Source organism: Vulpes lagopus, chromosome 18, assembly GCF_018345385.1.
Source record: "Vulpes lagopus strain Blue_001 chromosome 18, ASM1834538v1, whole genome shotgun sequence".
Lineage (NCBI taxonomy): Eukaryota > Metazoa > Chordata > Mammalia > Carnivora > Canidae > Vulpes > Vulpes lagopus.
Window position 1 is genome coordinate 25796947 of NC_054841.1, and position 27847 is coordinate 25824793.

At 44.1% G+C, this 27847-nt stretch overlaps 1 protein-coding gene across 3 annotated transcripts in view; it reads left to right on the forward strand.

Annotated features, from left to right (window-relative positions):
- COMMD7 (COMM domain containing 7) overlaps positions 1–25578 on the forward strand; it is a 31453-nt gene extending 5875 nt beyond the window's left edge. Inside the window, exons 2-9 of one of the 3 annotated variants that reach the window (XM_041733154.1) lie at positions 3486–3536; positions 3631–3733; positions 12065–12121; positions 12204–12241; positions 12916–13006; positions 13324–13373; positions 14164–14212; positions 14743–15470. In XM_041733154.1, the coding sequence (XP_041589088.1) occupies positions 3486–3536; positions 3631–3733; positions 12065–12121; positions 12204–12241; positions 12916–13006; positions 13324–13373; positions 14164–14212; positions 14743–14819 (516 nt within the window). In that variant the 3' untranslated portion in view covers positions 14820–15470. Of the gene's footprint in view, positions 1–3482; positions 3537–3630; positions 3734–12064; positions 12122–12203; positions 12242–12915; positions 13007–13323; positions 13374–14163; positions 14213–14742; positions 15471–24663 lie in introns of those variants that run through there. The other 2 variants (XM_041733153.1, XM_041733155.1) reach the window with 2 other exon arrangements.
- The last annotated feature ends 2269 nt before the right edge of the window (positions 25579–27847 follow it).

Sequence of the window (27847 nt, forward strand, 5' to 3'; positions counted from 1 at the left end):
CATTCCAGGGAAAGACAGCTATCCAGATACAAAGGAGAAGAATGGGGAAGGTGTTAAGGGAAGATTTATTCAACAAATACTTAACTGCACACGTGACAATAACCAGGTCTCTGACCATACAAAGGCGTACAAGGAACCTTCTCTGCTAAAACAAGTCCGGGTTTCTTATCAAGATTTAAAATTCTAAGTGCCCTCAGGCAAGGTTCCAAGAGGGAGCCTCAGAAGTTAAGAATCTGGGTAGGTCACTTTCTTGTTGGGAGGGTCATGGAGTCTTGGCAGCAGGGCTTTAAAGGATAAAGGGTGGGTTGGAAAAGTGGAGATAGGGACGCCTGGGTGGCTCAGTTGTTGAGCATCTGCCTTCAGCTCAGGGTGTGATCCTGTGGTCCCAGGAACTCCCACATATTAAAAAAAAAAAAAAAAAGGAAAAGGAGATAGGGATGGGGCTCATCATGGCCTGCAGACCAGATTAAGTTGAGGCCCCTCTTGAGAAGAGACATAGGGGGATGAGGCCTCACAGGGAGTTTGAGCCTGAATGGTAGGCTGAGGCTTGAAAATGGAAAAGCCACTGGAAGCCTCCTTAGCTGCTCCATTTCTGAAAGGACCCAGGGTGACATAGGAAATACACTTAGCCAAAGATCTGACGGTCTGCAGATTTCAGGGGGAAAAAACGAAATGAAGTAAAAGAAAGCTCAGTTTGAGGATGCAGTCTGAAACTAGTCCCTTACTTTTCTTGTTTTTACTATATAGAATCAGCATTTGTGCAAGGCTGATACCCAGTATCTTATGACACCTAATATCATGAGTACTGCAGAAAGACAACCCCTGGATCAACCTTGGTTAAAATGTTTCCAGGGAATATCCATGAACTTTTGAGAAAGTAGATACCTCTATGCCATTGGCAGGTGGGAGTATAAATCCATGCAATTTCTTTGCAAGGCAGTTTGGCAACATTTTCTCAGAATTTAAAATGCATATATTATTTGACCTAAGATACATTTTTTTTCTAAGATACATTTTTAAAAAAAGATTTTATGTATTTATTAGAGAGAGACTGACCATGCACAACCAGAGGAAGAGGGAGAGGGAGAAGGAGAAGCAGGCTCCCTGCTGGGTTTATTCCCAGGACCCTCTGATCCTGACCTGTGAACTGAAGGCAGATGCTCCTCTGCCAAGCCACCCAGGCACCCCTGACCTAAGATACATTTTAGAAATGTATGTTATAGACATACATGTCACAAAGAGATATGTGGAAGGATATTCATTGCAGTATTATTTAGAATAACAACAAAGCACGCACACATGCTAATGTATCTCTAGGGAGCCGAATTACACTAAGTCAATACAGCTGAATGCTGTACAGTTGTTGTTGTTTTTTAATTTTTTTATTTACTTATGATAGTCACACAGAGAGAGAGAGAGAGGCAGAGACACAGGCAGAGGGAGAAGCAGGCTCCGTGCACTGGGAGCCCGACGTGGGATTCGATCCTGGGTCTCCAGGATCGCGCCCTGGGCCAAAGGCAGGCGCCAAACCATTGCGCCACCCAGGGACCCTGTACAGTTGTTAAAAGAATTGGGTAGGGGGTTCCTAGCTGGCTTGTCAGAGGAGCCCTGCTACTCTTGATTTCAAGGTTGTGAGCTCAAGCCCCAAGGGTGTAGGTTCACTATCATCTTGATTGTATTTAAAAGAAAGTAAATTCAAATACAATTCTGGAAAGGCCACAAAGGTGTTAGCAGTAACCACCTGTGGACACCTCCAATTGATATTGAGGGGGGCGGGCAGGAAGAATCATTTTATTACTTAAAAAAAAAAAAACTTAAAAAAATAAAAATTTTAAAAATAAGAGATTGTTCTTTTTTTTTTTTTAGATTTTATTTATTTATTCATAGACACAGAGAGAGGCAGAGACACAGGCAGAGGGAGAAGCAGGCTCCATGCAGGGAGCCCAGCGTGGGACTCGATCCCGGGTCTCCAGGATCACAGCCCAGGCTGAAGGCGGCGCCAAACCGCTGCACCACTGGGCTGCCCAAGAGATTGTTCTTGAACAGTAGATAATAAAGTGTAAACTTTACTGTTTTGTCACATACATAATAGGATTTTATTGTAGGAGAGAAACCCAGAAAATATAGATAGAAGAAAATAAAAATCTGGGGATCCCTAGGTGGCTCAGCAGTTTAGCACCTGCCTTCAGCCCAGGGCGTAATCCTGGAGTCCCAAGATCGAGTCCCATGTCGGGCTCCCTCCATGGAGCCTGCTTCTCCCTCCGCCTGTGTCTCTGCCTCTCTTTCTGTGTCTCTCATGAATAAATAAATAAAATCTTATATAAAAAAAGACAAGTTAGAGGGCTGCCTGGGTGGCTCAGATGGTTGAGCGTCTGCCTTTGGCTCAGGTCATAATCCCAGGGTTTGGGGATGGAACCCCCAGTGGAATCCAGCTCCCTGCTTAGTAGGAAGCCTGCTTCTCCCTCTCCCTCTGTCTGCTGTTTCTCCTGCTTATGCTCTCTCTCACTATCAAATACATTTAAAAAATATTTTTTTAAAGATTTTTATTTTTAGGGATCCCTGGGTGGCGCAGCAGTTTGGCACCTGCCTTTGGCCCAGGGCGCGATTCTGGAGACCCGGGATCGAATCCCACGTCGGGCTCCCGGTGCATGGAGCCTGCTTCTCCCTCTGCCTGTGTCTCTGCCTCTCTCTCTCTCTCTCTGTGACTATCATAAATAAATAAAAAAAAATTTAAAAAAAAAGATTTTTATTTTTAAAGATTTTATTTATTCATGAGACACACACACACACACAGAGGCAGAGATCCCCTACAGATTTTTAATTATTTATTCATGAGAGACATGGAGAGAGAGGCAGAGACATAGGCAGAGGGAGAAGGAGGCTTCTCAAGGGGAAGCCTGATGCGAGGCTCGATCTCGGGACCCTGGTATCATGACCTGAGCCAAAGGCAGATGCTCAACTGCTGAGCCACCCAGGTGCTCAATAAATAAAATCATAAAAAAAAAAGACAAGGTAGAGAAAAAGTTTATATATAATATGTTAACATTTATGTGGGGCAGAAAAAAATCACATATTTGGGTTGGCTTAAATTTAAATAATAAATATGTGGATATATAAACAAAAAGAAAAAAGCAACTACTATTAATCTTCCAGGGATTTTCCTGTCAGGCCGTGTGTGTGTGTGTGTGTGTGTGTGTGTGTGTGTGTGTGTACTTTGACCCTTCAGATATATATACTCGCAATATCTCAATATGTATCCCCCACATATGTGTTCCAATAAAATATATGAGTTTTTCAGACAATATGGTGATACTGATATATTGATACTGAGTAGTAGGTGCTGTGAATATTTGAACCTTAAGATGATCAAACAGGTATCCATGTCTGTGTGTTCTCTCTTAAGAGTCTATAGTTGGATGGGATGTGGGAACACTGACCCAGGAATAGAATTTTACTGATATTCTGTGTTATTTTCTTCACAGCAGTTCTCAGCCTTGACAGAAGTGCTTTTCCACTTCCTAACTGAGCCAAAAGAGGTAAAGTACCTTATGATAAGGAGAGTTCCTGAGTGTGGGTCTACAGCCCTGAGATGCTAAGGAACTGAAGGCCTGGTTTGTTCCCTCTCTGCAGGTGGAAAGGTTTCTGGCTCAGCTCTCTGAGTTTGCCACCACCAACCAGATCAGTCTTGGCCCCCTCAGAAGCATCGTGAAAAGCCTCCTTCTGGTTCCAAATGGTGAGTAGCCTCTCTTAGCAGTTGAGGCCAGAGATGTTACTTGAATTCGTCCAGTCCACAGAGTCAGCAAGCATGCTCTGGGCACTGAGCCAGCACATTCAGTAGAAAACCAGACCAGACATGGGCAGGACTCTCAGTCTAGGGAGGGAAGCCAGGTACACAGATAACTGCAGTAGAATGTAATAGGGGTGCAGCTCAAAGTACAGTCTGCATCCCAGCTTCGGTTCCTAAACTGCTATCTGGTCCTCTGCATGGTAATTACAGAAATCAAGAATAAGCATTTAGAAGCTTTTATAGCAATTTGGCAAAATCTTTTGAATCCACTGATTTTTTTAATGGGGCTTGTTTTTTTTGTTTTTTTTTTTTTTTTTTAAGATTTTATTTATTCAAGAGAGACACACAGAGAAAGGCAGAGAGACATAGGCAGAGGGAGAAACAGGATTCCTGTGAAGCCTGGTGGAGGACTCGATCCCAGGACCCTGGGATCAAGACCTGAGCCACAGGCAGACATTCAACCACTGAACCACCCAGGTGTCCCTGTATTTTTTATTTTTAAGATTTTATTTTTAAGTAATCTCTGCACCCAATGTGTGGCTTAAACTCACAACCCTGAAATCAGGAGTTTCATGTTCTACCAACTGAGCCAGCCAGGCACCCCCTGGGCTTATATATATATTTTTTTTAACGTGGTAAAGTATACATAATGTAAAATTTACCATTTTGACCATTTGGGGCTTATATTTTATATGCAGTTTTTAAAATTTTTTCATCGTATTTTATAAAAATATCAGTCCACAAAAAAAAAAAAAAATATCAGTCCACAATGGATTGAAATTTTAAAAAGTCTTTCACTGTAGATAGTTTCAGGAAGTAATTTGCCTAGAGTAATCAGGAAAAGTTTCTAGCCAGGAGGAAGGTGAGCACAAAGGCTTAGCTATAGGGATATCCATTGTAGCACTATTTTGATGACATAGAAAAATCAGAAACAAATTGCCCAGTGGTTAGAGATTAGTATAATGCACTATGGTCTGTTTTTACAGGGTAAGATCATGGTGGTCAAAAATTCATGGTCCTAAGTTAGGTAGATGTGGGTCTGTCACTTTCTGAGTAGTGTGGTTTGCACATTTACAAATTAGCAGTGGGCTGATTTTCCCAAGCTCTCAGCCAGTGGTACACTGAAAGTTGGGGGCTTAATTTGTTTGTTCCTGTTGGCTGCCTTCCCACATCTTAATGCACATCCTTTCCTTTGAGTGTCTATGCTCTTGATGTTCTGGGGGCTTGCATCAGAACATCCCAAGGTTTCCAACTGTGAAATTTTCTCACCCTCTGTTTAGGTAATTCTTGCATTTGTTACCCTCGTGGAGGGTTAAAAGCTTGTAAACCAAAGGCTGGAAGAGAATGTGCAGTCTTTGTAACACGGGAATAAATACTCATTGCAAAGCTACAACAGTACAGAGCTATTGGAGAGCCAGAAGCGAAACATCCCCTTCTACCCTCACACCACTCTTGTCTCCAGACACCATCACAGTTTACTTTTGGTGTATGTCCTTTTGTATTTTCCCATACGCTGGCAGATATGCACATAGGCCTTCATGTAGTTCTGTTTTTCATAAATGGCAGTAAACCATAAAAGTGCTCTTGTGGCTTGTATTTTTTCACACATGGTACGTTGTGGAGATTTCTCCACAGCGACTTCATTCTTCTGAGGGCTGTAATGGGCCACGGACTGGATGTCTCTTCAGTTAGTCATCTGTTTCCTGTTGTTGTACGTCTTACTCGTAACCTTTCACTCTTAGAAACAGTGCCGCAGTGGACATCCTTGGGACACTGTGTGCTCCCCGCTGTGAGCATTTCTGTAGGCTAGGTGCCCGAATGTAGATCCAGAGTCTTCTCTCTCATTTTCTAGCTTAACACCTGTGGAGATGGGTTTGTCAGTGGGGGAAGACCTGTCTACCCAATAGCTGTTGTGGGCACTGATTTTCTAGGTGGCTTCTGTCTCCCAGTACCCCTGCCTCCCTTCTTTCCTGTCTTCCCTAGCTCTGCTCTCCACCCCACTCAATCCTGTCAAACTGCCTCAGTCCTCCCCAACCAGGACACTTGGACCCCTGTGCTATCTTTCAGAAAGCCTTCCTAAATCACTTCAATCTGCAGTGACCTCCCTTCCTCTCAGCTCCCAAGAGATGGTTTTTATCTACAGTTATCATTTTGGCCTGTAATGGTTTACAGTTTGCTATTGTTCATGCTGTTTTACATGTGTCTCTTTTGTGGCTTTAACAGAGAGCTTGTTCTTTGAAGTCAAGGGAGGATCTTATACTTCTTTCCTGAGCCAAGGTTACAAGTTAAGTAATGACATAAAGCAGATGCTTAGTACATGCTGCATGAGTTGAACGGAACTTGGAAGATCCTGTGACCCTCCCAGGGGATGTTGGGTATATATTTTTCAGGCAGGATTGATTGTCATTGTTTATAGCAGATCATTTTCTATAGGTGCAGAGAAACCTGAGGAGGAACTCATAGCATACCATTTAAGAGGTGGGCTTTGCACGCTCACATGGATTTGAGTGTTAGTCACATCACCTTTGTAGCTCTTCAGCCTTGGACAAATCAGAATTAGCCTCAGTGGGACGCCTGGGTGGCTCAGTGGTTGAGCATCTGCCTTGGGCTCGGGGTGTGATCCTGAGGACCGTGGATCGAGTCCCACGTCAGACTTCCTGCATGGAGCCTGCTTCTCCCTCTGCCTGTGTTGCTGTCTCTCTCTCTCTCTCTCTCTGTGTTTCTCATGAATAAATAAATAAAATCTTAAAAAAAAAAAAAAGAATTAGCCTCAGTTTCTTTTTTTTTTTTTTTTTTTTTTTTTTTTTTTTTTTTTTTTTTTTTTTATGATAGTCACACAGAGAGAGTGAGAGAGGCAGAGACACAGGCAGAGGGAGAAGCAGGCTCCATGCACTGGGAGCCTGATGTGGGATTCGATCCCGGGTCTCCAGGATCGCGCCCTGGGCCAAAGGCAGGCGCCAAACCGCTGCGCCACCCAGGGATCCCCTAGCCTCAGTTTCTTATCTGAAAAACAGAATTGTAAGAGCAGTATGGTTGTGGCTTTAGGAATGAGTAAGTTAATATATACAAAGTACTTAATACAGTGTTGGCTAAACTTTAGTTTTATGTATCGATAGTTCAGTTAGTTGTAGTCAAGTGCCTTCTCAGATTATGAGGACTAAGCATCTGAGGGTATAGCTCATAAGTCACTTGTTCTTTTCCTCAGCCCAGAACAAGTTCTTAGTCCTTTCTGCCTAATTGTGGCAGTACTATCTCCACCTTTACTCTCCTTTTTTTTTTTTTTTTTTTTTAAGATTTTATTTATTAATTCATGAGAGACAGAACAAGAGAGGCAGAGGGAGAAGTAGACTCCTGCAGGGAGCCTGATGTGGGACTTTATCCCAAGATCCCAGGATCAGGCCCTGAGCCAAAAAGGCAGATGCTTAACCGCTGAGGCACCCAGATGCCCCTCCACCTTTACTCTTCCATCCCTGGTTACAGCCTGGCCTGGAGTACACTTCTACAGCACAGCTAGCATCATGATGCACTTCATAACTATTTACTCTGCATGGTGAGGTCCATAATCCTCAGTGTGGCATTCAATTCAAGCCTTTCCCAATCTCATCTGAAATGTAAAGACCTCCAGGTCCTCACCCACTTCCTTGTCCCTCATCCTGGACCTGCCTTGCCAGAAGACCTCCTTGTAGAAGTACAGTTTGTTAGAGCTGGAGGAGCCTCATCCCTTCAGATCAGTTGTCCTCAAATTGGTGTTTTTATCCAGGAAAGGCTTCTGTGGTCAACCAGAAGCAGGAAATACTGCCCCTTCTCTCTCCCCAGCTTTGGAATCTTGGAGAGACATACTCATTAGCATATCTCAGGCTCTGTAAAGTGCCGCAATAAAGACCTGCTTATCTAGTATCTGAGAAACAGTTAACCATGAAACCCTTCTCCCTCTCCTCTTCCTTGTCCTCCTTCTCCTCCTCTTCCCCCTCCTTTTTCCCCTCCTCCTCCTCCTTTTTCAGGGAGAGGATCAGCTAAAAGCTTTTTGTAAGTTCTGACCTAGTCTAATCTTTGTCTTACCGATAAAGAGAGCCCTAGAGAGGGAAGTGACTTGCTTAGGATCTTACAGTGGAAAAGCTGGGACCAGTACCTCTCTTGGTTGGCATAGAGCCCAGTAACTTGTTTTTGTTTTTTAATGTTTTTCTTTCACTATTTAGTATGTAATTCTTAAAAACACCTGACTTCATTTGTTAACCCATAGCCAGATTGTTTCATCTATACCTCTCCCACTTTTCACTGGTGTCCAAACTGGATTATTTTATTTAATTTTATTTATTTTTTAAAATATTTTATTTATTTATTCATGAGAGACGCAGAGAGAGAGGCAGAAACACAGGCAGAGGGAGAAGGCAGGCTCCTTGCGAGGAGCCCAATGTGGACTCGATCCCAGGATCCTGGGATCATGCCCTGAGCCGAAGGCAGATGCTCAACTGCTGAGCCACCCAGGCATCCCAAACTGAATTATTTTAAAGCAAATCTCAGAGGTCCTTCATTTCATTTCTGAATACCTAGTCATTATCTCTGAAAGATAAAGGCCCTTTTTCCCCCTTATCAAACCACAATGCCATTATCATATCTAAAATTAAAATATGCAGTGTTCACATGTCCCCATTGTCTCATGCATTTTGTTTGTCTATAGCTGGTTGCTCTCATCAGGATCCAGGGAGGGCCCTCACATTGCATTTGGTTGCTGGACAGCCCTTGTTTGCATACTTGTCACCATGGCTACTTAACAGCCTTGAGATCTTGGAGCCAAGTTACTGAACAGGAGTTCATACATCATTATAAGAATAGAGAAAGATATTGAATGTGAAATACTTCAGTGAGCAGTACACTGCTGCTAATACTATGATTGTTTTCTAGATACAGATAACTCCTAGATTGCAGATAACTTGACTGTAGGGCTACTATTTAAGCCTGTTTTTTTTTTTTAATTTATTTATTTATTTGTTTGTTTGTTTTTATTTTTTTTTAAATTTTTTTTTTTTAAATTTTTATTTATTTATGATAGTCACAGAGAGAGAGAGAGAGGCAGAGACATAGGCAGAGGGAGAAGCAGGCTCCATGCACCGGGAGCCTGATGTGGGATTCGATCCCGGGTCTCCAGGATCGCGCCCTGGGCCAAAGGCAGGCGCCAAACCGCTGCGCCACCCAGGGATCCCTATATCTTTTTTTTTTTTTAAGATTTTATTTATTTATTCATGAGAGACACAGAGAGTGAGACATAGAGGGAGAAGCGGCTCCTCACAGGGAGCCCGATATGGGACTCGATCTCTGGACCTGGGATCACACCCTGAGCCGAAGGCAGACGCTCAACTGCTGAGCCACCCAGGCATCCCAGTTATATCTTAATAAAAAGAAGGGAAGATTAATAAATTAAGGGCTTGAAGCCTAGCATGATGTAAATATATTTTTAAAATAAGGCTTTGGGGGTAGCCCGGGTGGCTCAGGGGTTTAGCGCCGCCTTCAGCCCAGGGTGTGATCCTGGAGACCCGGGATCGAGTCCCACATTGGGCTCCCTGCGTGGAGCCTACTCCTCCCTCTGCCTGTGTCCCTGCCTCTCTCTCTCTCTCTCTCTCTCTCTCTCTCTCTCTGTGTGTGTGTGTGCCTCATTAATAAATAAAATATTTTAAAAAATAAAAATAAAAAAATACACGGCTTTGGGGGGATGCCTGAGTGGCTCAGCAGTTAAGTGTCTGCCTTTGGCTCAGGTCGTGATCCCTCGGTCTCGGGATCGAGTCCCACATTGGGCTCCTGCATGGAGCCTGCTTCTCCCTCTGCCTGTGTCTCTGCTTCTCTCTCTGTGTGTCTCTCATGAATAAATAAATCTTTAAAACAATAAATAAAATATGGCTTGGGACACAACAATAGGCAAAACAGACCAAGTCCTTATTCTCGTAAAACTGATATTCTAGTGGAAAAATCAACAATAAATGCATAACATGAAGTTGGATGGTTAAAAATGCATTGCAGAAAAATACAGCAGTAGAAGGGTGCCAGTGAAGAGCAACTCCACTTGAAATAGGGTAGCCAGGGTTCCTTTCCGAGGCAAGATTCAAGGAGAGGCTGGAATGATATGAAGGCCACATGCAGATTTGAGGAAGAGTGTCCCTAGCAGAGGGAATTGCAAGGGCAAATATCAGGAGATAGGAACCTGCCTGGCATATACGAAAAGCCAAGTAAGCAAGAGAGAGAAGAGTTTAGGGGTTCTAGAGGCGGCCAGTTCCTGCAGGGCGTTATAAGAGCTTTGGATATTATTGTGAGTGAAGTTGAAGCTATTAGAAGGTTTTGAGCAGGGCAGAGACATGCATGGTCTGACTTAAGTTTTAACAAAATCACCTTGGCACCCAGGCTGTTGTGTGGTTGCACCAAACCAGTGCACTGTTCCTGACATTTTATCTTTAGTACCGACATTGCTAAAAAGCTTCCTATGGATATTTCAGTGTGCTCTTGGGAGCATATCTGTTGGGTGACTTTTTGGCAGTGCAATTGTTGACTATGTGGCTTTGCCATATTCTCTCCCCAAAAGCTTAATCTTTCTGATCTTTAGTTTCCTAGTAAATTAAAGGTTTCAATAGTAATCCCCACTTCAGAGTATTTTGGGATCATCAAGCAAAATATCAGATTTGAGCTAGATGTACATGTGGTAGTTATGAATTAATTGAATTGGCTAGGAAGTGGCCTTCTTGGAGGGCCTTCATGGCCAAGGTTTCCTGGTGTCTTGCCTTTTTTTATTTCCCTATGGCTTCCTTGCTCAGTCTGATTTTGACGATAAAAGATTTCCTCCCTTTGTTGACATGGTTTATTTTGCAGGGGACAGCCAGCCTTTAGGATTGTTTTTCAGGAGTGAGCTCGGGGCGGGGAGTTGGTCTTTAGCATATTACTCCAGGGCCCTCCCTGGATGGTGGTAAAGGTCTCCTTATTCTTTAATTAGTCATCTTCTGGAAGACTAAGAAGTGGAAAATTTTAAAGCACTTGCCAAATTGTGATTCTGGGCTGTAGCCTGATGTTAAATGTTGAAAAGCCCAGATTGCTGGCAACACTTTGTTTTCAGGAATTGGACCTCAGGCAAACAGAACAAAGCAGCCCCCACGGGGTGTGCTCTTGGGGCTTGCAAGGGGAAGCTTTACTAGACTCCTCTGGAAGTGACTTGTGACTTGTGAATTGTAGAGGCCAACTGTTAGCATCCTTATTTACTTCCTGAAAGCTGATTCTCTGGCACCGCTGTCCAATAGAACTATCTAAATGGTGGAGATGGTCTCTGATCCAGTACCCTGGCCAGTGGACCCATGGGGCTATCGACTTGAAACAGTGCCACTGAGGAACAGAATTTTAAATTTTGTTTGATTTTTTTTTAAAGATTTTATTTATTTATTAATGAGAGACACAGAGAGAGGCAGAGATGCAGGCAGAGGGAGAGGCAGGCTCCCTGCAAGGAGCCCGATGTGGGATTCATCCCAGATCCTGGGATTAGCTCTGAGCCGAAGGCAGACTCATAACCACTGAGCCACCCAGGTGGCCCAAGTTTTGTTTGATTTTAATGATTTAAAATATAAGGGAGTGGGCAGCCTGGGTGGCTCAGCGGTTTAACCCCTGCCTTCGGCCCGGGGTGTGATCCTGGGGTCCAAGGATCGAGTCCCACATCAGGCCTCCTGCATAGAGCTTGTTTCTACCTCTGCCTGTTCTCTGTCCACACCCCCCCCCCGTGTCTCTCATGAATAAATAAATAAAATCTTAAATATATATATATATATATATATATATATATATATATATATATATATATAGGAGTGCCAGGAGAAAAATAAAGTTTAAATAACCACACCTCTTAAGTGGTTATGTATTGCCCAGTGCAGCTCCAGGCTGTTGCCCTTATGCCCAGCCTGACATTGAGCTCCCCCAACTCTGCTCCAGGAATCCGTGGCCTTATTCTTTTCTCACATCAGGTACCCCCAACCCCAAGTCCCTAAAGTCCTTTCTGCTCTCTGACTTCTTTCGTCCTTTCTGGAGGGGTAAACACTTGTGTTGTACAATAAATAAAGCATGCTGTCCCATTCTCCAGTTGTTTCCTATGGGCCTTTTCTCCATAGCTGGATTGAGATTTTTCCCGGAGCTAGCCAAGTCTTTTGTGTATCATCCCCTTTGCCCTCTCTGTCATATCAGTTGTGTCTATTGATACTTACTGCCAGTTGATTAACTGATACTGCCTTTTTAACTGATTACTCCCCTGTTTCCCAGGTGCCTTGAAGAAGAGTCTCACAGCTGATCAAGTCCGGGCTGATTTCATAACTCTTGGTAGGTCATCACCAAGGTTGCTCCGGGTGACAGGCCTGGCAACTCTTTTATTATGTTAAAGTCTCTTTTTGTTCTCTTACAGGTCTTAGTGAGGAGAAAGCCACTTACTTTTCTGAAAAGGTATCATAATTCCTCTTAATCAAGGTTAAGATTGTTTGCTTTTATTTCATGAAAAGAAACAAATGAGAATGCCTACTAAGGAAAACCATCAATAATTCTATGTCATTTCCCCAGCTTAATAGCTTTCATGCAAATGACATACATACAGCATTTAAATGGCACTATTTAGTGCATCTTTGATTTTTTGCCTCTGATTTGACGGACTTTAATCATCACACAGTTTTTGTCCCAACCTGGGATTTTTTTTTTTTTTAATTTTTTTTTTTTAATTTATTTATGATAGTCACACAGAGAGAGAGAGAGAGAGAGAGAGAGAGAGAGAGGCAGAGACACAGTCAGAGGGAGAAGCAGGCTCCATGCACCGGGAGCCCGATGTGGGATTCGATCCCGGGTCTCCAGGATCGTGCCCTGGGCCAAAGGCAGGCGCCAAACCGCTGCGCCACCCAGGGATCCCCCAACCTGGGATTAAATCTTGGAATGAAAGAAAACATTGATATCATCTTCTGCCCCTCTTTACAGCCCTCATCCCCCAGATCTGTACATATAGGCCAAGCCCTCAGCTGTGCATTCTTCCCCTTGTCTGTATAAATACTGAACATTGCTGTGTTGTGGGCAGAATGAAGAGGGGGTATTTTCCCCATTGTTATGACTTTGGCTTTTTGCTTTTGTTTCAGTGGAAGCAGAATGCCCCAGCCCTTGCTCGATGGGCCATAGGACAGACTCTGATGATTAACCAGCTTATAGATATGGAGTGGAAATTTGGAGGTAACTAGTTAGAGCCAGTCCTGGGTCATTTGGGAGATGTAGGGTGGGATTGCAGAGGCTTTCAGATAGTTTCCATAGGGAGGACATGTCCTCAGTCTTCACAGGCTGTTGGGACCAACAACTGCTGCCTCTCTGTATTGCCGCTGGCATTTGGCAGCTCATTTCTATCTACGGCTCCCTGTAAGTTGACTTCCTGAAGAGCATGTTTTGCTGTCCTCATGCTCGTCTCTACATGGCTTCTGCTGGACAGCCTGCAAGATTGGGGTGTTCAGAATAGGTCCATTGTCAACCCGCCCCTTTTCTCTTTTGTGTCACAGTGACATCCGGAAGCAGTGAACTGGAGAAAGTGGGAAGTATTTTTTTACAAGTAAGTCTCCTGATCTGTGAAAATGGGTAGAGTTTTGACTTGGTTAAAAATTATTAAATCAACATTGGATTTTTTTGAGTACCCAATTTAGTGGATGTTCACTGAAATGCCTTGTGTATCTCAGAGCAGTGTTGTCAGCCAAAAATGTGGTCACTAACACACCTGCTCTCAGATTAATAGGATCCTGATATTGTTCTTTTTTTTTTTTTTAAGATTTTATTTATTTATTCATGAGAAACACAGAGAGAGAGAGGCAGAGACACAGGCAGAGGGAGAAGCAGGCTCTATAGAGGGAGAAGCAGGCTCCATGCAGGGAGCCCTATGTGGGACTGGATCCCGGGTTTCCAGGACCATGCCCTGGGCCTAGGGCAGGTGCCAAACCGCTGAACCACCCAGGGATCCCCCTGATATTGTTCTTAAAAGCTTGATTGTTCTGTAATCATGCAGATTGTTAGAAGTTTTGGTGATTGTGGATCCAGAACCAAAAAAACCTGTGTGTGTGTGTTTAAGATTTTATTTATTTACTCATGAGAGACATAGAGAGAGGCAGAGAGAGAAGCAGGCTCCATGCAGAGAGCCCCATGTGGGACTCGATCCTCGATTCCAGGACCATGCCCTGGGCCAAAGGCAGGTGCTAAAACCACTGAGCCACCCAGGGATCCCTCCTGTTTGAATCTCAAGTCAGAAGCTGGATGCTTTGATGTTTAAGTGAAAGGATTTTGAGAATTTCTTTGCCCAGTTGTCATCATTTTAATTAAATTTTTTTATTTCCTTTGTTTTTTTTAATCAGTTAAAGTTGGTGGTTAAGAAAGGAAATCAAACTGAAAATTTGTACATAGGTGAGTCTGAATTCCCACTGGAACCTTTTCACTTTTTCCATGTTCTCTTTAGTCAGTGGGCTTGTGAAGCACCACAAATCATTTTTTTCTGGGAAATAAGTCATACCTGAGCTGTGGAGTAGCCATTCCCCTGCCTCTCCTCTCATAAATAATAAGCCATCAGCAGGCTAGAGACCCCACAGTTGAAGAGCCTCTTTGAAAACGGAAAGCTCAGGGAGAAGGGATGACGAAGACTGAAGAGCAAGCAGCTCTTGCTGCAAAAGTCGTGCTGAACATCCTGAATAATGCCCTTTCATGTCTTTGTGCTGTGGAGTTATGCCATTTTTAAATTTTCCGCTTTTGTATGGAGCCGAGAACCTTTCTATGTTCAAGGCTTTCAGTTCTTTATTATGGTCAATTACCCATCAAGAGCTGCTTAGATGTACTAAGTCAAAAAAGAAAAAAAAAAAATCTCTGGGTAGAAATTCATTTTCTTGGATGATTCTGTGGAGTTGGAAACATTTACCTGAAGCTGAATTTTCTCTCCCCAGAATTAACCTTGCCTCAGTTCTACAGCTTCCTGCACGAGATGGAGCGAGTCAGAACCAGCATGGAGTGTTTGAGCTGATTTCTGGCCCCTTCCCTGCTCCCTTCTCTTCCATGGTGGCTCCTCAGAGAGGTGCCTCACTCACAGGCCTGTGGGGTGCTGATATGGGGCCTGCTTGCTTCTTGGGAGCCCAGGTGCAAAGGTTTCTGGAAAACAACAGGATTAAGTACTTAAGGAGCCCCACACAATTACTCTGTGAATTCTTTGTTTAGGGGAACCTCCACCACCTATCTCCCAGGATGCTTCTTAGCTATTCAGACAGGCTGTTGTTGCATCTCAAATTCAGGGGAGGAAATTCAGAGGTTACCTCCCCATCAAAATTTCAGAGTAAACAGATGGTGCCATCACTCAAGATGCACGCTGATCACCCTCCCCTCAAAAAGGGAAAGACTTATTTATGGCTGACACACGTGGGGAGCCCCCAGCGATTTTTCTACGCCCTCTGCATTTGTGGTGGTGGTGGTGGTGGTGGTGCATTGCTAATCAGCTTTTAATGGGACACCTGTATATAAATACTTGCTTCCTCTGTTCTGAAAAGAACTGAGGCCAACCTCTTTTCTCATTTTGGGTTGTGCCCTGTGTTGTGTTGTAATGAGGCTATTTTCACTTGTTTGGGTTCAGGCTGACCTTCTCTGTTGGTCAGATGATGAATAAAAAAGGTTCTAAAGAAAAGGTCTGAATCCAGTTGTCTCAATGCATGAAACACTCATCCCTTTGCAAAGTGCTAGTCCTCTAATCTTCCAACAATTATTTTCCTGGTTTTGGTGAAGGCCCTGAGTTTTGAGTGAAATTAGCTGTGGTCCAAAGATAGAACTTGTAAGAGCAGTTCAGGGCAGATTCAGGTTAAAATGTCATGGAAAGGGCAGCCTTGGTGGCTCAGCGGTTTAGCGCCGCCTTCAGCCCAAGACGTGATCCTGGAGACCCTGAATTGAGTCCCGCAGCGGGCTCTCTGCATGGAGCCTGCTTCTCCCTCTGCCTGTGTCTCTGCCTCTCTCTGTGTGCCTCTCATGAATAAATAAATAAATAAATAAATAAATAAATAAATAAATAAATAAATAAATAATCTTTTTTAAAAAAAGTCATGAAAAACATAGCATATGAATGCTTCATGTTCCTATGACTTTAGGCCCCCACCTAGCATGTGATTTCTACTCCTCTTACCTCTTCACTCCTCCTCAGGAATTTTTAAAACTTTTGAATAGATAATACATGCCCATGGTTCAAAAGGTGCATTGTTTTTGTTTTTGTTTTTTTAAGATTTTATTTATTTTTTCATGAGAGACACACAGAAAGAGAGAGGCAGAGTCATAGGCAGAGGGAGAAGCAGGGAGCCCGATGTGGGACTCTATCCCGATCCTGGAATTCTGGGATCATGCGCTGAGCTGAAGGCAGACACTCAACCACTGAGCCACCCAGGCATCCCCAAAAGGTACCTTGTAATGTAATTCCTTCTCACTCCCATTTCCAGTTACCTAGTTCCTTTCCCCAGGCAACCACTGTTACAGTTTATTTTCTGTTATTCTGGACATATTTCTTGCATTTGCAAATACATAGCATAGAGTTTAATTTTCTTCCCACCCAAGTGGTAGCATAGTGTACATACAGCATCATGCATTTTGCTTTTTTCTACTTCACTTGGAAATCATTCCACATCTGAATGGAGTGAGGGAAAAACAAACAAAAAATAAAACAGAGCAGCTTCATTTTTTGTGACAGTTGCACCCTGTTTCTTGAAATGGATGATTTATTTAACTGGTTTTCTACTGGTAGGTGTTTAGGTTGGTTCCATTCTTTTTCTTATATAAATGATGCTGCATCTGAATATTTTTGTATGTATGTCATTTTGCACATGTGGAAGTGTATTTATAAGGTAAATATATGGGTGTTGATTTCCCGGGTCAAAGAAAATGTGCATTTATCAGAGTATAAAAAGGAATTAAGCAAAAAGATCCTTCTACCTTATCTCCCATTTACTCAGTTTCCCCCCACATAAGCAATAGGAATTTAAATTTCTACTCTTTGGTGTTTACAGATTATTATACACTATATGTACTGACCTTAATATATCTTGGAGAACTTTCCATATGAGTACAATAAAGTACATTTCTTGTGGCTGCAGCATGTTTACAAAACCATAGAGAGATTGATTTTTTTCTTTTTAAAGATTTTATTTATTCATGAGAGACACAAAGAGAGGCAGAGACAGAGAGAGAGATGCAGGCTCCCTGCAGGGAGCCAGATGTGGGACAATCCCAGGACCCAAGGATCATGCCCTGAGCCAAAGGCAGATGCTCAACCACTGAGCCACCCAGGCATCCAGAGTTGATTGATTTTCAAGGATGGGTTCACAGGATTGCGGAGACTTGGGAAGTCTATAATCTGCAGAACTGGGGTACCCAGGTGGCTCAATTAAATGTCCAACTCGATTTCAGTTCAGGTCATGATTTTAAGGTTGTGAGATCAAGCAGGCTCTGTGCTCAACAGGGAATTTGCTTGAGGATTCTCTTCCTCTTCGTCTGGCCCGTCCCCCCCACTCCACCCCCTGCCACCAAACTCACACACTCTCTTTTTTTTTTTTTTTTTTAAGATTTTATTTATTTATTCATGAGAGACACAGAGAGAGAGGCAGAGACACAGGCAGATGGAGAAGCAGGCTCCATGCAGGGAGCCCGATGTGGGACTCGATCCCCGGTCCCCAGGATCACAACCTGAGCCAAAGGCAGATGCTTTAACTGCTGAGCCACCCAGGCATCCCACACTCTCTTTCAAAGAAATAAATAAAATCTTTTTTTTTAAGATTTTATTTATTTATTCATGAGAGACAGAGAAAGAGGCAGAGACACAGAGGGAGATGCAGGCTCCATGCAAAGAGCCCAGTGTGGGACTCGATCCCAGGACCCTGGGATCAAGACCTGATCCAGGCAGACACTCAACCACTGAGCCACCCAAGTACCCCTTCCCTACCCCCTTTTTTAAAGATTTTATTTATTCATGAGAGACGCAGAGAGAGAGAGACTGAGACATAGGCAGAGGGAGAAGCAGGCTCCCTGCGGGGAGCCTGCTGTGGAACTTGATCCCAGGACCTCGGGATCACGCCCTGAGCCAAAGGCAGATGCTCAACCACAGAGCCACCCAGGCATCCCCACTAGACAGATTCTGATGAAAGAGCTCCTTTCCCTGCCCAATTCAGGCCTTCCTGCCCCGCCTGGGTCACAACAGTGGCTTCCTGATGGCCCCACCCATCTTCAACCTCATAGCTTCTGCAATCTGACCTGTTTCCTGTGTGAGCATTCTTATGGGCAAGTCTCATGTGAGCAGACAGATCCAAATGCTCATAACTCTGCATGGTATCTAGGGTAAAGCCCAAACCTCGTAGCACACCAAACCCTCACAGTCTGGCCCTGCCTATACCGTATACCCCTCCATCTCCCTTATGTCCTGGCATGTATCCTGTACAAGAGTGGCTGGTCTATCAGACTGATGACAGCTGCCAAGCCATGAGGCCATCTGCCTCTTTTCCTCCTGGGCCTATGGTGCTTGCCCATGCTTCAAGATATAGCATCCAGGGCAGCCCTGGTGGCTCAGCGGTTTAGCACTGCCTTCAGCCTGGGGCCTGATCCTGGAGACCCGGGATCGAGTCCTGCATCAAGCTCCCTCCGGGGAGCCTGCTTCTCCCTCTGCCTGTGTCTCTGCCTCTGTGTGTGTGTGTCTATCATGAATAAATAAATAAAATCTTTATTTTTTTTTAAGATTCTATTTATTCATGAGAGACACAGGCAGAGGGAGAAGCAGGCTCCATGCAGGGAGCCTGACATGGGACTCAATCCTGGATCTCCAGGATCATACCCCAGGCTGAAGGCGGCGCTAAATCGCTGAGCCACCAGGGCTGCCCATAAATAAAATCTTTAAAAAAAAAAAAAAAAATGTAGCATCCAGAGCACTTCTGAGGGCGTCCCCTGACATCTCCAGGCCATGATAAGGAGATCTGGCCTCAATTAATACATCTGCTACAGAACCCGGGAGTGAGGCTCTGGAGTCAAAATGCTCGGTTCTAGTCCTGCCTCCTCTGATTTCCAACTGTGTGACCTCAGGCAAGTTCCTGACCTCTCAGAACTTAAGTTTCCTCATTTGTGAAATGGGTATAGTTCTTGCCTCACAGGGCTATTGGGCAGATCCGGATGCCTGCTCAACTAAGTGAGCTATTCATTATCAAATTGTCATTATTTTTTTCCAGGATTCCCTTCCCCCATAGGCTGTGAGCTTCTTGCTAAGATTTGTTTTTCAGCTCAGTAACCCTAACACTTGGCATCAATAAGCTCCACTAATCCCCACCCCCACCTGGTCACTGGTCCTGTTGACCAATGAAATGAAATGAGGCTGTGTGTAGATCCTCCAAGGCAGGACTGTTAACGCATCTACCTAGCTTTAGAGTACATCTGGGGAAGTTAGTTTGATCCTTGGTTAGTTTTAACAGAGATCATACAGATAAATCTTGAGTATAAGGCAGCCAGCCACTCTGGGCACCCATCTTCCAAAAGCCATCTTCCACCAGCAGCTGAGTTCCTTGGTCTGTGATTCCACAAACGCTCTTGTGCCAGAGCTCTGTTCCTGTGGGAGTGGGGCGATAAACTGCGTGCACAGATAACTGACACTTTATCTTTTCAGCACCTCTATTTCTGGGCAAAAAGAGAGTATATCCTCACTCCCATTTGCACTGGTTCAGATTTCATTATGAACTCCAGGAACCCCTCCAGTCACTTTTATTGTATTGGAATCTTGTCACAAATATAATCTATTGAATCAGGGGTATTGATCAGGGCCTTTAGATGGTTAGGTAGGGATTTTGCTGCAATGCTGGGGGATTTGAGCAGGGTCTTCCTTAGCATGAGCACTTCATCTTCGCATCGATTCACTCTTGTTCCTATTCAGCCTCGAAATCTGTCTGTTAGCCTAGTTTTTGGCTGCAGGTCATTCTTATTTTGTATTTTATTTGCTTTTGGAGCACAGTGTTCATTAAGATGGCAATGGTCAGACCAAGAGAAGATCAACCAGAAATACTTGTGTTCTTTCCCTGGAGGAAAAAGGACTGTCCTGGGGTAGAAGAAATATTTACAACTTGGATCTGACAGAGTTTCTTTTTATTCTGGTGATTTAAACAACAACAACAAAACCAAACTGGTGATGACCAGGAAAATCCCCAAACAGTCCAAGTGGTCAGCTGCTCCACAGTGGGACCAGCTGCCTCACACAGGAACATTTGCTAGAGTGTAGAAATGGCCTTTCCAAAGGGCAGATAACCCAACAACAGATATCTTCCCCCTTTTTTTTTTTTAACAGATATCTTCCTGAAGCATATTTAGTCTTTTCTGGATTGCATTTTTTTTTTTTGCATTTGTTATATTTCACAAAGATACTTCAGAATTTCTATGAAAAGCATTACAGATAATGTCTGATGGATGAAACCTTGTATTTGGATGGTACTATAGTTTTGTGTTGCCTCTTTTTTCCTTTTTTTTTTCTTTTTTGAGGGGAATCAGGTTTTTTTTTTGTGGGGGGGGAATCAGGTTTATTAAGGCATAACTTACATGCAGTAAAACTCTTTTTGGTGGGCAGCCTGGGTGGCTTGGTGGTTTAGCACCTGCCTTGGGCCCAGGGCGTGATCCTAGAGTCCCAGGATCTAGTCCCACATTGGGCTCCCTGCAGGGAGCCTGCTTCTCCCTCTGCCTGTGTTTCTGCCTCTCTCTGTGTGTCTCTCATGAATAAATAAATAAAATCTTAAAAAAAAAATCTCTTTGGGGCACCTGGGTGACGCAGTCACCCCACTTGTGCTCTCTCTCTCTCACACTCTCTCTCAAATGAATAAAATCTTTTTAAAAACTCACTCTTCTTAAGTGTGCAGCTCAATGAGTTTTGATAAATGTATATAGTCGTGTCACCATTACCACAGTCAAGATATAGAATATTTCCATCTCCCCAAAAAATTCCCCCCTGTTCTTAAAGGGCAGTCCCCTCCCTTTACCCCTAGTTTTGTTCAACCACTGGCCTGATTGCTGTCCCCATAGTTTTTGCATTTTCCAGAATATAAATAGAATCATTCAGTATGAACTCTTTTGTGCCCACCTTCTTCTGCTCAGCATAATGTTTTTCAGATTTGTCTGTGTTGGGCAGCCCAGATGGCTCGGCGGTTTAGCACCGCCTTCAGCCCAGGGCCTGATCCTGGAGTCCCGGGATCGAGTCCCACGTCAGGTTCCCTGAGTGGAGCCTGCTTCCCCTCTCCTCTGCCTGTGTCTCTGCCTCTCTCTGTCTCTGATGAATAAATAAAATCTTAAAAAAAAAAAAAATATATATATATATATAAAAGATTTGCCTGTGTTATTGACCATCAGTAGTTTTTTCCTTTTTATGCCTGACTTGTATTTCATTGTATGGATACATCCAGGTGTTCTGTTTCATTTTTGTCCTTTTACTGCTGACCCATGGAATGGGTTGTTTCCTGCATGGCTGATTATGAATGAAGAACAGTAATATAGTTTCCAGTATTCATTCCTTCCTGTCCATCATCTCATCTGAAGCCCAGGACACCTTTCAGAACTGGGAGTTGTTACACCAGGTCTGAGAAGGACTCCTGAAAGGTTATGCTTGCATGAGGTCACAGGGCAGTATTTGGAGCCTGGGTCATCTAACTCCCAGCAAGAAAGGATTTTTGTTTGTTATTAAGAGATAATCCACATTCCATAAAATTGGAAAGCTTTTAACAGAACTTACATAAACTAGGAAGTATTATACAAGCTAATTCCTACTGAAACATCTCCAATAATGTTTTATTTCCTTTTTAAAAAATATTTTATTTATTTGATAGCACTAGCAGGGGGAGCAGCATGGAGAAGGAGACTCCCCACTGAGCAGGGAGCCCGATGTGGGACTTGATCCCAGTACCCTAGGATCCTGACTTGAGCTGAAGGCAGATAGATGCTTAATGGACTAAGCCACCAGGTGCCCCAATATTTATTTTAAGATTTTTTTCTGGGGCATCTCGGGTGGCTCAGCGGTTTAGCGCCCCCTTCAGCCCAGGGCGTGATCCTGGGGACCCGGGATCAAGTCCCACATCAGGCTCCCTGCATGGAGCCTGCTTCTCCCTCTGCCTCTGTCTGTGCCTCTTTCTCTGTGTTTCTCATGAATAAATAAATAAAAATCTTTAAAAAAAAATGATTTTTTTCTTTTTTTTTTTAAGATTTTATTTATTCATGATTGACACACACAGAAAGAGGCAGAGACACAACACAGGCAGAGGGAGAAGCAGGCTTCCCAGAGGGAGCTTGATGCAGGACTCAATCCTGGGTCTCCAGGATCAGGCCCTGGGCCAAGGCGGGGCTAAACCACTGACCACCGGGAAGACCCTAAAGATTTTTTTCTTAAGATTTTATTTATGTATTCATGAGAGACACAGAAAAAGATAGGCAGCGACACAGGCAGAGGGAGAAGCAGGCTTCATGCGGGGAGCCCGATGCAGGACTTGATCCTAGAACCTGGGATCACACCCTGAGCCAAAGGCAGATGCTCAATCACTGAGCCACCCAGGCATCTCCCCAGTATTTATTTCTTATTCTGTGATAAAGTGGGAAGAATCATTATTTATTTATTTATAAATTTTATTTATTTATTCATGAGAGACACAGAGAGAGAGGCAGAGACACAGGCAGAGGGAGAAGCAGGCTCCATGCAGGGAGCCAGACATGGGACTTGATCCCTGGTCTCTAGGATCACACCTTAGGCTGAAGGCGGCACTTCACCGCTGAGCCACCAGGGCTGCCTGGGAAGAATCTTTAAACAATTTTTTTCCCAATTGGGTTTTCTTAAACCATGAGTGATCCTATTATGACTAAAAGGTAATAGTCCAAAAATAAACTGAAATTCATAATAGCAACTAATTGAGGAGAAATTAGAATAAGTAATAGAGGGCAGCCTGGGTGGCTCAGCAGTTTAGCGCTGCCTTCATCCCAGGGCCTGATCCTGGGGACCCGGAGTCTCACATCAGGCTCCCTACGTGGAGCCTGCTTCTCTCTCTGCCTGTGTCTCTGCTCTCTCCCTCTGTGTGTCTCTTATGAATAAATAAATAAAATCTTTTTTAAAAATTAAATAATAGAGGATCAGTTATATACATTATGGTATAGGTATAGAATGTGATAACATGCAGCCACTGAAGCTGACATTAAAGAAGACAATATTATGAAAGGGATCATGGTCATGATGTATAGACAAAAAAATCAAGTTACAAAACAGAGCAAAGGGAACCTACTCTTATAAAAAATGTTTATTTTAAAAAAAAAATGTTTATTTTTTAAAAAATATTTTATTTATTCATGAGAGACACACACAGAGAGAGACAGAGACATAGGCAGAGGTTGAAGCAAGCTCCATGCAAAGAGCCCGATGTGGGACTTGATCCCGGGAATCTGGGATCCTGCCCTGAGCCAAAGGCAGATGCTCAACCGCTGAGCCACCCAGGAGTCCCATAAAAAATGTTTACATAGTGGGCAGCCTGGGTGGCTTAGCGGTTTAGTGCCACCTTCAGCCCAGGGCGTGATCCTGGATACCTGGGATCGAGTCCCATTTTGGGATCCCTACATGGAGCCTGCTTCTTCCTCTGCCTGTGTTTCTGCCTCTCTCTGTGTCTCTCATGAATAAAGAAAGTCTTTAAAAAAATGTTTACATAGAATTACAGGTTTTTAAGTTTTCTTTTGCTTATTTGTAGTTTCTAAGTTTTCAATATAAACAAATTAGTGTGTTCTATTTATACATATAATACATGAAAGGTGTACAGTTGAAAGTTCAAACAGCTGAAAATGGTGAAAATTAAAAACAGTTCTCTTCCTTGCCCCCCAGATTGCTCTGTATATCTATTATTTTTGTAAAAAATGTTCCAACCGGGATCCCTGGGTGGCGCAGCGGTTTGGCGCCTGCCTTTGGCCCAGGGCGCGATCCTGGAGACCCGGGATCGAATCCCACATCAGGCTCCCGGTGCATGGAGCCTGCTTCTCCCTCTGCCTGTGTCTCTGCCTCTCTCTCTCTCTCTTTCTGTGTGACTATCATAAATAAAAATTAAAAAAAAAATGTTCCAACCAAAACAGTTGAACTTTCGCCATGCCAACCACCTGAATTAATTCTCAATGCCTTGTCCCTAATAATTCCATGATGGTTCTCCAGGCTGGTGAACCCATAACCTGGGAATCTTCCTTTCTTCTAGCTGATAGTCCCACTTCTCTCCCATGGCCCCTCTAGAACCAGCTCCTTACTATTTCTTTCCATTGTCACTCCCCTAGATCCAACCCTGAACTTTTTTTTTTTTTAAGATTTATTTATTTATTCATTCAGAGAAAGGCAGAGACACAGGCAGAGGGAGAAGCAGGCTACATGCAGGAAGCCTGATGTGGGACTCGATCCTGGGTCCCCAGGATCACACCCTGGGCTGCAGGCGGTGCTAAACCACTGCACCACCGGGGCTGCCACCAGCCCTGAACTTTTCTTTTTAAGTATATATGTATGTATGTATTTTAGAGAGCATGAACCTGAGGGAAGGGAGAGGAACAAACTGACTCTGGGTTGAGTGTGGAGCCCGACTTGGGGTTCAATATCAGGACCCTGAGATCATGACCTGAGCTAAAACCAAGAGGTGACATGTAACTGGCTGAGCCACCCAGGCACCCCGAATCCTGAACATCTTGGCAGTACATTCGATTCAGAACAGCTTTCGTGTAACACTACTGTTAATAAAATCTAGAAGGAAGGGAGGGAAAGAGAGGGAAAAAAAAGTGGGGCAGAGAAGGGTAAAGACACAAATACAAAGCTTTAGTCCTTTGCTTCACAGAAATTGTATGACCTTTAAATGCTTCCGGCTGACGTGGTGGAATGAATTGGAGCTTTGGAGCCCAACTTGGATTCAGATCTGCCTCTTACCATCTGTATTCATGGATACACTTGTTTGGTGAGAATATGCTGCCCACCTGCTGTGCACCAGCTCAGGTGCTAAGTGCATGTGACCTTGAGGATGTTTGCTTCCCCTATGTGCACGTTTGGGTTCATCTGTAAAATTGAGAGTGTCCACCTACAGGGTAATTGTAAGAATTGAATGAAGTAGACACCAAGCACAGTGCCTACCTCAGAGTGGTTGGTGCACTGTCACCACTATCAGCCGTCTTTGGGTTGTTAGCATTCAGAGGAAAAGGGAAATAAAGCAAAATCATTGGCACTGGGTAGCTACACCCCTCCCCTAAAATTTTCATCCTCGGACTGAAGAAATAGACTGTGGTTCTCAAAGTGTGGTCCCTAGACCAATAGCATCAGCAATACCTGGAAACTTGATAGAAATACAATCTTAGCCCCCACTCTAGACTTACTGAGTCAGGAACTCTGGGATGGGACCTAGTGATCTGTGTTTTAACCAGCCCTCAGAGTGTGATTATGATATATACTCCAATTCAAGAATCATGGGATTGCATATACCATCCCCTGCCTTTGAGAGACCCCTAAATACATCTTTAATAAAGATGACAGAAGATGACCAGCCCAGTAGGGATCCTGCCGAGATCCTACCTCTGACAGAGATGCCTCTGGATCATTGGTTGTGGAGCCTTGAAATTTAGAGATATCCCTTAGGGGGATTCCTGGGTCCTCAGGGGTTTAATGCCTGCCTTCAGCTCAGGGCGTGATCCTGGAGTCTCAGGATAGAGTCCCGCATCGGGCTCCCTGCATGGAGCCTGCTTCTCCCTCTGCCTGTGTCTCTGCCTCTCTGTGTGTGTGTCTTTCGTGAATAAATAAATAATTAAAATCTTTTTTTTAAAAAAAGCGGGGAGACATCCCTTAAAACACCTTGCTTGGGGCAGCCCTGGTGGCGCAGCGGTTTGGCGCCGCCTGCAGCCCGGGGCGTGATCCTGGAGCCCTGGGATCTTGTCCCGCGTCGGGCTCCCTGCATGGAGCCTGCTTCTCCCTCTGCCTGTGTCTCTGCCTCTCTCTCTCTCTCTCTGTGTCTCTCATGAATGAATAAATAAAATCTTAAAAAAAAAAAAAAAAAAACACCTTGCTTGGCTTCTCCCAGGAGTACCTTATAACTCAGTTACCCTTAAATTTAGTGAAGAGTTTCATCTATTGGATTAGGGGGTTCTTCAATTTTTTTTTCATCCTGCTATATGAAACAGGAGATTTGAGACTGTAGAGTGCTTTGTCTGGATGTCAGAGGGAAGGGGAGACAGATTCTTCCCTTTATACTCTTCTATGTTCAGTTCAATCGATGGTTCTTTGAGCTGCTTGCTGTGTATACGGCAGGCCCAGTTTCAAAATTCTGACCCCTTGTCCCTTTGGGAACCCTTAAGCTTGTGAGATCTTTTCCATAGATTTTTGGTTTGGAAGTAATGGTCTCTATAACTGTGTACAAGACACGATGCTGAGATGGTAGGGGCATGGCGAATTAGGAGACCTGGCCTCTCATCTTTGAGGAACTTGAAATCAAGTTCAAGAAACTCAGATAGTCGTAAACTCAGGAAATCATAAATCCACGTGGACAGGCTGTGCACAGTGGACAAAGAGGAATCTCAGCCCCAGAGGAGAGGTAGGTGGTTGGGGAGGCCTCACTGCAGGCTGGACCAGAGTTAGGAGGTGTCACTTGACCCTGACAGACCCAAAGAAGGGGAGTGCCAGGGCCACACTTTCCCTTCTCCTGGCCAGTGTGTTGGGGGAGATCAAGAAGCTGCCTCTGTGGCCAGTGTGTTGAAGGAGATGAAGAAGCTGCCTCTGGCCTCTTCAGAGAGACCATTTACCTACTGTTGACTAAATAAAGGCTTACAGAGGCTTATGGGATAAGGCGGCTTTCACATCAAAGGGCTCTTACAAAACAGCTTGGTGATGAGTTAAGTACAAATGAATCAGAAACAGATGGACTCAATTTCCTAGAAAATACCCCTGGGCTTCAACAAGAAGAGGAAAAGTGCTCAGCCAAAGGCATTGTGGGTTTTTGCTGATCCTAAAATATGCTCAATGATTTTGCCGGAAACAGAGCCAAGATGTTGGGACTCTTTTGGGCTCCAAGTCATTGGAAAGTCCAGGCTGGGATCCTGCCAGCTTATCAGCTGATTCCCAGCAGCCCCCACCAGCTCTCCCCAGTGGCCTGGAAGGGGATCCTGTCAACCTGGTCCTGCTCTGGGTACGTGAGGGCTAGACAGAGCTCCAGTGAGACCTTCCCCTTTCCTGCCTCAGTTCCAACTATAAAATGTAGGAGTTCATTTAGATGATCTCTAAAGGCCTTTCAGCATGAGTGTTCCATGAGCAATAATAATAATAATAATAATTACCCATATTTACTGAGTGATTCTTTATGCCAGGCACTGCCTTAAGTGCTTTATATATATTAGCTTGTTTCACTGCTTTCTTTTTTTTTAAGATTTTATTTATTTATTCATGAGAGACACAGAGAGAGAGGCAGAGACACAGGCAGAGGGAGAAGCAGGCTCCATGCAGGGAGCCCGATGTGGGACTCCATCTCCAGACTCCAGGATCACGCCCTGGGCTGAAGGCGGCGCTAAACCGCTGAGCCACCTGGGCTGCCCTGTTTTACTGCTTTTAAGCAAACCTGACTTAGAGCTATAATGATCTCCATTGTACAGATGAGAAGACTGAGATTCAGAGAGGTTAAATAGCTTGCCCAAAGGCCCACAGCTGGTACAGAATCTGGATTTTAATCAGGTGATAAAGTAATTGGTAATTCCTAGCCTGTCAACTTATAGATTTCCATTCTTATGGCAACCTTCTACTTTTTGGGTTGGTACAGAATAGTCTCCTCTCTGACTGCCCTGCCTGAGGTTCTCTGTCCTCTAAGAACCTGGCCAAAGTAGCCTGAAGCCATATCTACTGGCCCTGCTTACCCTCTGCTTCTCTAGGCCCCTAGGTGCCTGGGTTGGATGCTGGGAATTCCCAACTTTGCTCTTAGGGACAGTGACTCCAGGCAGTGTCACAGATGCCCACTGGAGAAAGTTGCGAGACACGCCCTAGAACCCCAAGGA